The sequence below is a fragment of the Corvus brachyrhynchos genome, unplaced genomic scaffold, assembly GCF_000691975.1.
Source record: "Corvus brachyrhynchos isolate BGI_N302 unplaced genomic scaffold, ASM69197v1 scaffold101, whole genome shotgun sequence".
In the NCBI taxonomy this organism is placed as follows: Eukaryota; Metazoa; Chordata; class Aves; order Passeriformes; family Corvidae; genus Corvus; species Corvus brachyrhynchos.
In genome coordinates, this window is record NW_008237239.1 from 12,546,237 (window position 1) to 12,557,322 (window position 11,086).

Sequence of the window (11,086 nt, forward strand, 5' to 3'; positions counted from 1 at the left end):
AAAAACCCCCCCCCCCTGCCCCCCCCCCCGCCCTTACTATATTATGCTGCTCTTCATGTGAGAAAGATTATACTTACTGTGGAGTGAATTTAATGAAATATTTAAGCAATTATTCTAAAATTTAGGACAAACTTCCAATATCATTTGGGAGGCTTTGTAGCTGTGCAAATCCTGCCTGAACCTGCCTGAATCAAGGATCTAGTGTGATAGTTGGCTGTTTCTTTGGGATTCAATTCAATTTCTTGGGTGTTTTTGCTTTTTTTTTCTTTAGCCCTTGTGTTCAATGCCAGAAAGTGCACCTTCCTTAAGGAAACCTAAGAACCACAGCAGTGACAGTAGCTGTGATAGCGGGAGCAGTGTGTCAGATTCGGGAGAAGAAACTGAAAAGGAAGATCACAATGAAAAAAAAGAGAAAAAAGTGTCATATGATCTTGAAGAAAATAAATACAAATCTTTGGAACGATCAGGTAAATGAAATGATCGCTTTTCCAAGTCTGGCACTGACGATGAATCATATGAAATTCTTCAGTCTTTCAGAATTTATCAACCTTTGTATCATAGGGTTAAGCACTGGTTTACTTGTTTCTTTAAAATGTTTTCTAAATTAATAGATACAATGTTATTTTTTGTTTCAGTGGTGTATTGTCTCAAAGAATTTGATAATGTAATTGCACATGTGTAGCGCTACTTCTAAAATGTTATTTTTCATAGCAGCATTTACTTAGCTGAAAACTGAATTGTAGTCAGGAAACCACACACAGAAGCCACATACTTTTTGACCTAAAGAGCACATGCCCTTTCATAAATCTCATGCGTGTTATAGTGGATTGGAGTCTGTGTGATTAAAGGTGAATATGAGGAAGAAATAAATGTTCCTATAAGTATGTAAATTCTGTATTCTTAGGGGATCTGACATGACTGACCTCTACATATATAGTGCATATGTGCACACATTGATCATGTGTGTTGTTAGTTACAAAGACTAAAAAATGGGTGTTAAGAGAATAGTAAGTAATAACATCATTTGTTTAATTTGTCTGCAGGTAGAATGAACTGCAAACCTTCAAACAAAAATGTAAAGTCTCCATCATATTCGTCCCCCACATCATCCACAGGTCCAATAAGGCGTTCTGTGAGCTGCCCTCGTTCCATATCAATACTCACTATGCAGTCCCAGGGAGCTGAGCAGCGCCCTGTTTCAGCCAAAGCATCTCTCCAAATGCAGCGAACATCCTCAGTGAACAGGTCTCACTCTTTAAGTCGTAGCCCATCTTCAGCCAGAGTCTCTCAGACACCCACCTTGGGAACTATGAACTCTTCAGGGGTGAGTTAACACAGCAGTTGCATGCAAAATGTGTTCCATTTTTCTCTAAAACTCAATAAATACATTAGTAATTTTTGCAACATCGGAAAACTTGAGGTACTGTAGTCAAGATTATTTTGACAGACACTCGAGCGTATAATATCTCTAGACCTGCATGTGACATAGGGTGAGTGCCAGCTGTCATGTTCCAGTGTTCCTGGTGCAGCAGTACAGATGTTACATTTTGTGGAAATGGAAATCTTAAGAGTTTTTGTGAAGGGGAAACCTTCACTCCTAAATAGGCTTTTGAAGATACAAAGGGTCACTACCTCTCTTAAAAATTTCCTGTGGTTTATTTGGGGGCTGCTGGTTCTGAAATAAGGCTGTTGTACCTACCTTCAAAATCTTTACAGTGACAAAAATACATCCAGATTTCAAACCCAATGTATAATCCAAAGGTAAATGCGTTGTGCCAGAATAAAACATTACTAAGTCTTTGTATGGCTGTCCGTTGTAGAAGAAGGTGAGATTAATTTTCAACCTATATTGCACTATTTTGCGTGTGCTATATCGCTTCAGTAGAGCTCTACTTCCAAAGTGAACAGCTGAAAATTTATACAGTGCTTGTGGTCTTCAGAGTTTGCCACTGCAGTAACTGACTCAGAAGCCATTTTCTTTTTTTTTTAAATGAAGATAAAGTGTCTTTCATTTGAACTCTCTCCTTGAGACAGGCAAGCAACTAGCCCAAGTAATTACTAGACCAGATTAAACCCTTTTAATTGTTTAGAATTTGTGTGATTAGTTGTACTTTCACAATGTACTTCTGAACCATGTACATTTTTTCATTTTGTTAGCAGATTGTCTTCCTCTTTGGTATCTCCTTCATAGTCCAGGCATTTCTTCTTTTGTGTTTCTATGATGGACCCCATATGTACTTATCCCTAGGCAGCGTTTGCAGGGATCAATCCCCAGCCTCATTCAGGATTGCACTGCGTGCTGGTGCCAGAGTGTTTCCATTCATGCTTTGATGCCTGACCTATATATTTCATCACCCAAATAATTTGTGTGGAGATGGGGCAAAACAAATTGTACTTTTAACCCATATTTGCATCCTCTCTGTATTGTGGTGAACTTTGGTTGTGAGAAATCCTTTTGTAATGCTAATTAACTTGCTTCATAGTATTTACTATCTCTAATCATCATTTTTATCCGGTAGAACGCTCATTGTCTGTTTTGCCTGTGAGGCTTTGTCTAAATGATGAAAAAGGATCCTTTTAAAATTGTGTGCTGACATCTTGTGAAATACTCCTTAACATGGTTTTCCATCTTTAAAGTCAGCTAATAGAATTGGAAAGACATTAAGATTGTGTCTTCACAACAACGTGTTAAAGGTATTTTTTATCGCATTAGCTATCTCAAGTTTAAAAAGTACCCTTTTATCATCACGATGTACTATGAGAGTTTAATGAGACAATGCTAGTATAGATTTTTCTATTCACATTAACTTTATATCAAATACAAATTACTGAAAGATTAAAAGCAGTCTCTTACCATCTGACGTTAAAAATGGGCTACTGGCTTAAATTAACATTAGTAAGAAAGCATACTCTCTTTTTCATTGAGAAAGCTCCACCACAGAAATGATCTTGATGTGCAGAACAATTACATTGGGTGATAGAGCTTAGGTCATGCTTCCTAAAAATGATGTGAATAAAATTACTTACAGAATGGATAAGAACTACTCATAATTTAGCACTGTATTCTGAATGGAACCCTGTTCATAATTATTTTTGCAACTAAGAATAATGTAATATATATTACTGCTAGAATAACATTAAAATTGATAAACTGTGACTTACTAAGAAGAAATCATTTGTGCATGATAAAGTGTTAGTTTAGCTATCCTTTGGGCAAGAAAAGAGCAGTACACTGCCATTTTTGGAGTCTGCTGAGATCCAAATGTTTTAAAGCTAGGGAAACAAAATTTAAATCACTTACAGTTGGGAATTACAGACATACTCTTATAGGAATTATAAACAAAAGTGGGTTTGAAAATATTTGCTATCTTATTATTTCAGCCACATTAACATGTATCAAATAGCAAAGTATTTTTTTGTGCTTGAAAATATTTATCACTCAAATAAAAATATCCTTAAGTATTGTAGTTGTTACAAGATACAAAGGTTGGAAGTGCCTAAAAATTTTGGATTTCACTCTTGAAAAACATTAAAATTAAGCTGACTTGGTCTTGCAAATGTGAAAATACAAAAGTATGTGAAAGTAAAGAAAGAGGATCAGAAATACTTCTAACTAGTGTGTCATGTTTTAAGGAAGACCCCCTAAACCCTCCAGGGATGCTCTTCTGCAAGCACTGTGGGGGTTCAGATTAGTGTTGGTGTAAAAAGCACTGATATTTTAAACAAAACTCTGGACAGCTGAAGACACTGTCAGACCCCTTAATGACTAAAGTAAAAAGTAAAGAAAGTGTCCTTTTTAATGCTTCCTGAAATCTTGGCCCTGTGATGTGTTGCCAGTTTATGTTAAATTGTTGAAGTGAGGAACTGAAAGGATGCTTTTTTATGACTAATAATATTTTTCATTATGTTGAGTATAAAGTCAAAGTCTGAGATCTCAGTTTCAAATTTATTCTTTAAATTGTGGGCACCATAAATATGGAATATGTGTTTGTTTATTCTATTTCAAACAAACTCACATTTAAACTGTTTTTCTTGGATTTCTTGGCAACACTAAGTAATGGTGATGCATTAACGTAAGTGATATATATTAGTTCTGTATTAGATAATATGTCTGTGCACTTTAATAATATATTTTATGTCACTCTACTTAGAATTTTTTTTGTCAAGCAAACATCTTTGTAAAGTGATTTAATGGCACACTTGAAATGTTTTCCTCTGCTTCGTGTTGGCTTTTAGAGTGAGTCTTTGCTGCAACAGAAAACAAAAGAGCAAGAAATTGCTTTGACAAAAGAGACTCTTCTCCTTATCAATGACTTGAGAATCAAGTTCCCAGGAAAAACAAATGAAGAATCTGAATTAATTATAGAAGATGTAAGTATCTATAAATAAGAAAGAAGAACAGTCTAGACACTGTTTAGGCTACTGAAATGAAGGAAAGTAAAAAGCTTGATCTATGATTCATTAGCTCCTGTGGCTCTAAAACTTCCAGAACTCAGGATAACTCAAAAGATTTTGAAAGCTTGGAGCTTTGCATACTTTCTGACCTTAAAAGAGCAGCACTGAAAACATTCCTATGTCCTTATAAAATATATGAGAAATACGCAGGAGGGTTAGGAAAATTCAGTTTTTCATTGTAGAGGAAGTTCAAACTTTTAAGTAAGCTGAGAAGAATGTTACAATTCATATTTCATCTGATATTGTTAAAACAGATCCTGACCTGTTTAACTTGCTCACAAGCAGGCATACTACAGAACTCAGAATGGTATGCTGCAGGCAGAATGGAGCTTTGAGGGTCATAAAGAACACCAGTCACATGCTTTTTGGCTCCTGTAGTCTACCAAGTTAGCCTTTCTCACATCCAGCATTGTCCTGAGCCTTGTAGTTTGGTATTAAAGACATGTGAAACAATGCCCAACTAAAGGTCAATTAAACCCCAATACTTAATATATGTAAGAAGAAATTACGTGGTATCTGAATACCTTGTAAGTATTTAATGCAAAGAAGCTAACAGGATGGAAAAGAAGAAAATGAAGACAGAAGTTCTCTTACCAGTTTAGAAGAAAAATGAAAGGATTCAAATTAACACCTGTGTTCTGATGTAGTGAGCACAGTCCATGGTGTGTTAAAATTTATCTGATTTATTATCTGGCCAGAAATGTCCTGAGCTCTGTGAGCTTTCAGAATGTTGATTATGTCTCTAGTAATCTCTGCAGTTACACTGGAGTGGAAAGGAGTTCTTCTGTAATGATGGTTGATTTGGGTGATGCTGGAAGGTAGCATTCACAGCCAGCAGATTGGACATCTCAGAAGCAGCACTAAAATGCTTCATTGAATGTTGTCTCTGATGCCCGTGAGCAGTTCTGTGCGAGGGGCTGCGAGTGCTCCATCTGGCGGTGCTTCCTCACACGGCGCCAGCCTGGTGGGACACGCACCTTCCTATGGCAGAACTCTTAAAATTCGTCTGGCCACAGCCAGTTCCTGATGGGAAATAATTCATACGCAGGAAAATGAGTCCTGGTATATTGGTTGCTGGTGAGCCAGAACTTGTTGAAGGTCTGGAGTAGAATAGAATGATAAAATAACAAAATGAGAATAAAAATGTATGTTCACAGCTTGAGCTATTTTGGTAGCACTTAGATTTTGTGAAAGGAGAGTGTTGCAGTTCATATATGATTATTTATAGAAAGGATGATTTCCAGGTATGTCTAATGTCCCTTATGCAGCAAAACCCCTCACTATTTAAATAGATCAGCAGTTATGCATTATTGAACTTGCTACTCTCAAGAAATCAGAGCTGAGTCAGTCAAGACAACTCTCTAACTGCTTTGTAGTGTATGATTGTCAGAATCAGGTAGAAAAGAGGGTAGGATTGAACTGAAGCATCACATAGATCTTTGCAAATGTTGCCCCACATACATTTGCAAATATTTAGCTATTTCTTTTAGAGAAAACTTCTCACGGCAGTCTTTAAGATGCTCACATCTTTAAGCATTAGGAGTGCTCATGAATGAAAGACCAGCTTTCAGTTGTTTTCATGTGTATTTTTTATCTTGTGTTTTACAATGACTACAGATTATGGATAATTGGAAGTATCATAAAACAAAAGTGTCATCCTATTGGTTGGTAAAGCTGGATTCAGCAAAGCAACGAAAAGTAAGTGACATATTTCATTTTTGTAAGGTCGTCGAAAGCAGATGCATAGCAGTGTTTCTACTGGTGTTTAGCAGTAGCTCGAAGTGACTTGAGATGCCAAAATACTGGTTATTGATACTAACATAGATATGGATTAATTCTATTGTAGGAAATGATGTTGCTCTATGTTTGGAGAAGCATGATTGTTCTGGATTGTAATTTAAAAGTCAATTTCTCAAAAAATTAGTCTGCTGAAAGAAAAGCAAACAAATAAATGACTAGTGTTTAAATACCTAAGTTTTAGCAAACATTCTGTGAAGTGTATTCACTCAGCAGATTTCATTGGTAAGGGCTGCACCAGTCAGCAGTTTCAGACCAGGCATATTAAAACTCCATTAGAAGTAGTGATACTGCACTTGGATGTTCGAGTATTTAACCCACAGCATTAGAACAGATCATGTTGAATAAAAAATGGGCCTACCAAGCAAAGAATTTTCTCCTCGAAGCATTATTTCAGAAAGCCTCCAATAGAGGGTGGTTCTGCCCTTTATTTGACTGGCAGTCATGTTAAACCAAGGGCACATGTACAAAGTCAGGATGATAAGGATTGATGTGCCAGGTTGTTACTTGCAAAAACTGCACAATCAAAAGTGTGGACTTTTTGCTCTTCTTGTGAGGACATCTTTTACGACTTTAAGAGACTTATAATTCCTGAAGCACTGGTGAGCCCTTCATCTTTGCTTGCACTGGAAATGATTTGCCTTTTTTTTAAACTGCTTTTAACCTCAATCCCTTCAAGCAATCAGATAGTTATTCTTAGAAGGGTAGTTTATAAAAACGGATTAACTTTGACAATGACATTGCAGCTGAAGACTGCCAAATGTCTTTTGTTGATTTGAAAGAAGTATGTTTTATATTCCAATGAGGTGGGTGAAGGAGAAGTGAGCAAGGTGGAGAATATTTATGCAAGTAAGGAATCTGTCTCAAAGGTACCTTTCGCAACTTTGTGAAATACAAAACAGAGTCTCAGTCCCCTTCACTCACTTACTGGGAAATTCTAACAGACAAGAAGAAAATACCTGGGCAATGTACTAGATTTCACTGTGTTCATCCCTGACAGCTGTATTTGCTTAACAATTATTCAACATGATGTAGAAAAATTAAACTTAGACTCAGATTCTTAGTGTGTAATATTCTGTCATTACAGCATGAGTACAGGAGGCATTCACAAGCAAGCTGAGAGTAAAGCAATTAAATAAATTCATGTTAAAAAGAAATTTAACCTTGAAGACTTTCAAGAAAAAGAGGTTTTTGTATGGGAGGAGTTAGGACTCCTTCATGTTGCATCACTTTACATAATTTCTTTAAAAGTGTTTTGATGGTTACCCCAGTGTTTTGAATATGCCCTTTCATAACATCTTGTTCTGTTACACTTAGATAATTTGTTTTGTTAAAGTAAATGATGTAAATTAAACAGAAAGATGAAGGCAAGCTAGGGAAATTAACTTAGAAAAATGAAGATTTAGGTTTCATGAAGTTCCAGCACTTGTGCAATGCCTTGTCTTTTTTTCTTAAATGGATGATTTTTTTTTGCCATGTTTGCAAATTAAGGACAATTAACTGGCACATTTCCTGCTCTGGCATATTGGCAATATCATCACAGTAAAAACAGCAGGAAAGAAGTTTTTTCCAGAGTACCTGGCAGCCTGTGGCTTGCTCTAAAATGTTTAGTTCTTAGTTTTCTTCAACTCCAGGTACTACAGTAAAAGAAAAAGCTCTACACTGGCATTGTTGTTCTTAGCTTATGTCTTTCAGACGAGTGAGTCTATACAGGGTGGAATTGTTCTTTTTCACACCGGGAGAGACTACTAGTCAGTGTAACATTGCAGAGAAATGTGTGGCTGATCCTTACGTGATTGAGGGACTGAGGTGGTTCAGATGGATGTGTATGACCACAGATACTAGCCATGTGTGTGGGAAAGCCTTGGACAGCGAGACATTTGAAAAAGTGCTTGCAAAGCATGAAGACAAAAGGGTAATGCTGCTAAGGAAGTGTCTGAAAGTCTGGGCCTGTTCTACAGGCATGGGGCAGTCCAAAACCTGGGTTTAGCTCCTGCTGTCACTAAAAGAGATCAGCACCCTTAGGTTTTAATATCTTTCTCTTTCTATCTCACTCTTTGGGAGGAGGAGGCCATGGGTGTGGGTTTTAGTGTGTTAAGACACCTGCATTTATAAAGATTCCCAACAGAGAGGACAGTATTGTATTTACTTTGGGTTATTATGTGCAGGGAATTAGTGCAAAACCTGTGCATGCAGACTAATCCCAGGTCTTCGAAAAGATGGAAATAATGTGGAAATAACATATTAAATAACATTTTAAATAATATGGAAAAATGTATTTCATTAAGGCTCTCATTATTAGGTATCTATAGATTTTCTGCCCATTAGGCATACTACACAGCTTCCTTGTGCTATTGCAAGCATTTTGTTTATTTAAGCATTATTTCTTTCACTGCCAGACTATTTATAAACATCAGTTTGTTATGCAGCACCTAAAAATTGCAATTCCACACCGTGCTTCCATACTTTACTGTTCTACGAAATGTCTTCCACCTTTTGAGAGCCAGGATTCACCATGTGAATCAGTTTGTCATACATACCTGAAAGTTTCCAGGGGAAGAATTGTACCTTCTAATTTAGAAAATCTTACACCAAATCAGCAAGTACCTTCATCTGTTTACCACCCACTTGAGTCTGATTGGTTTTTGGAAGATGCTGTTATGCAGAAGAGGCAGAGAGGGTGTTTCCTTCAAAGGAAATTTAATTGATTTAACTGACTTCTTTGTTAATAGGTTACATACACTGTAGGTTTTTTTGTAGGACAGATTTTACAGATTTTCTATTTAGAGGGCCAATATGGGGCCTAAATACTACTTTGGTCACAAAACAATTCCCAGACTTACTGGTAGTATCTAAATAGACAGAATCCAAGACACTGGAACCTGATTCTCTCCAGTGATTATGAAGGGAACAGAGAGGACTGACTTAAGAGAATGCCCAGATATTTAAAAGCAGGCATGATGAGTCCCACCTTCCTTCCATGCCCCAGTTCAGTGGGATGTGCACAGGTGTATCCATGAGGACTAATGAGTTGGATGTGCAGCTGTCTAGCACTATATTGAATGCAGCTCAGCCTTTATGCTCTTGCATTTAAATGTAGTCTGTATGTAATAAATCCGTGGTGTGTCTGTAAATGTTCCTATTTTAGACGTCTTGCTGATAATTTTCTTACCTACTGATTTCACTACACTGTCTCCTGCCAGGTACACTAATATGGTTTGACCCTGGGTAACGCTGAGCTTCAACAGACATCAAACCAAGGCAGTTTGTAGTTTTTCAGGACATTTTAGTTCTTTATAAAATAGATGGTATTTTACAAGGGAGTGGGAAAAGGAGATATACAATATTTGGGTTGTTAATTTTGCTTCTAGTCTGTAATTGTGTCCATTTTGTTTCTTTTTACTCTTTCAGTCATTTGAATGAGCTAGTATTGAACTCTGAAAAAATAGAAATGAACTTTTCTGTAATAAAAGAAAATCTTTTTATTTGACTTTACAAAATGTTCTTGACAGAAGGAATATGTAATAAAAGTTAGCTGATGAATGCACAGAAATGAACCATAGACATCTGTAGGAATGTATAGGTATGCAGTCATATGTGTAGGTATACCTGTCTGTGTGTGTGCAAGGGCATCCACCATCAGCTGGCTTTTGGTTTTGCAGCATGTCTTTAATTTACTTGGAATGCTCTTTCCTAGGTTTTGGATATAGTTAGGACAAGTGTCCGTGCAGTTCTACAGCATGTCTGGAAAGCCCCAGACATTGAAAATTTACATCTCTACCGTCTTTTTAACCGTGTATTTAATCGCTTACTTTGGAGCCATGGTCAAGGCCTATGGAACTGTTTCTGTAATTCAGGGTAAGCTGATTTTTCTTTTCTTAGTCTTCTTCGTAACTTCACAATTACAATCAATGCTGGCATACTTTGTTGCTCATTTTCATTCACTAGAATGCTGCAATACATTGAACTTGTTTTAAAAGCAGCTTAAGATATATAGTAGAATTAAATCTAGCAATAAAGGCCAACCATTTTAGAAAGGGAATCAAACATTTAGTAATGTATTTATAAATAAAATAATCTAAGGAAAAAAAATAAGGAAAAAAATGTTCAAAATATTTGAGCCGTAACTCATTTGCTGGATGGTGCATGATTTTAAGGCCACTGTGTCAAGTGTGGATTTGCCATCAACAGAAATCATTGTCATATCTATTTGTGCTTCAGACTCAGAAGGGAAGGGTTCAGCCATAAGTGCAGCTGACGTCTCACGCCAAATGCAATGTCACCTGTTATTAACAAATAAACAGTTCAAATTTTTGTTCCTGATTACATTCACTGTTTCCCATACTGGTAGAAAGTTAAGTATATGTGGAATATGAAATGTCCACCCAGAGGTAAGCAGGTGTTTTTGGTTTGGGTAGCAAATACAAGTTTGTTATGGGGAGGAAAAGATCTGGACATATAAGTAAGTTCAATAACCTGCATTTCAGAATCTACATTCCTGAAATCGAAGGCATTGGTACAAATACAGATTTAGGGGATCATATCAGGGGTATAAAACAATTCCTCCCACCCACCAATTTATTCATGAAATAAGAATACAAATTTTTAAATATGAAATATATTGCATACAAAAAAAGGACATTTTCTCTGTTAGTATATAAAATGTATAAAGAATGGGAGGGGGTTTCATTAGCTTACATAAGGTGTTCTGAGAGATGTATTGAAAATGAACTACAACAATTATTGTGCTGCTGGATATTGTATGTACAAAGGAATCAAGTCAATAGGTTGTTCACATATAGTCATTTGTCATATGTAAAGAACTCACACAAAA

The 11,086-nt window shown here is 36.4% G+C and overlaps 1 protein-coding gene across 7 annotated transcripts in view; it reads left to right on the forward strand.

Moving 5' to 3' along the window:
- Positions 1-11,086, forward strand: part of TTLL7 (tubulin tyrosine ligase like 7) — a 63,975-nt gene that overhangs the window by 44,059 nt on the left and 8,830 nt on the right. For 6 of the 7 annotated variants that reach the window (XR_001860530.1, XM_017729988.1, XM_017729985.1 and 3 more), the window contains 6 exons: positions 272-467; positions 1,044-1,324; positions 2,638-2,694; positions 4,237-4,371; positions 6,073-6,153; positions 9,950-10,110. Coding sequence is in view for 6 of the 7 variants with exons in the window: in XM_017729988.1 (XP_017585477.1) it covers positions 272-467; positions 1,044-1,324; positions 2,638-2,694; positions 4,237-4,371; positions 6,073-6,153; positions 9,950-10,110 (911 nt within the window). In the remaining variant the exon portion in view is untranslated. The remainder of the gene's footprint in view (positions 1-271; positions 468-1,043; positions 1,325-2,637; positions 2,695-4,236; positions 4,372-6,072; positions 6,154-9,949; positions 10,111-11,086) is intronic. The other variant, XM_017729989.1, reaches the window with a different exon arrangement.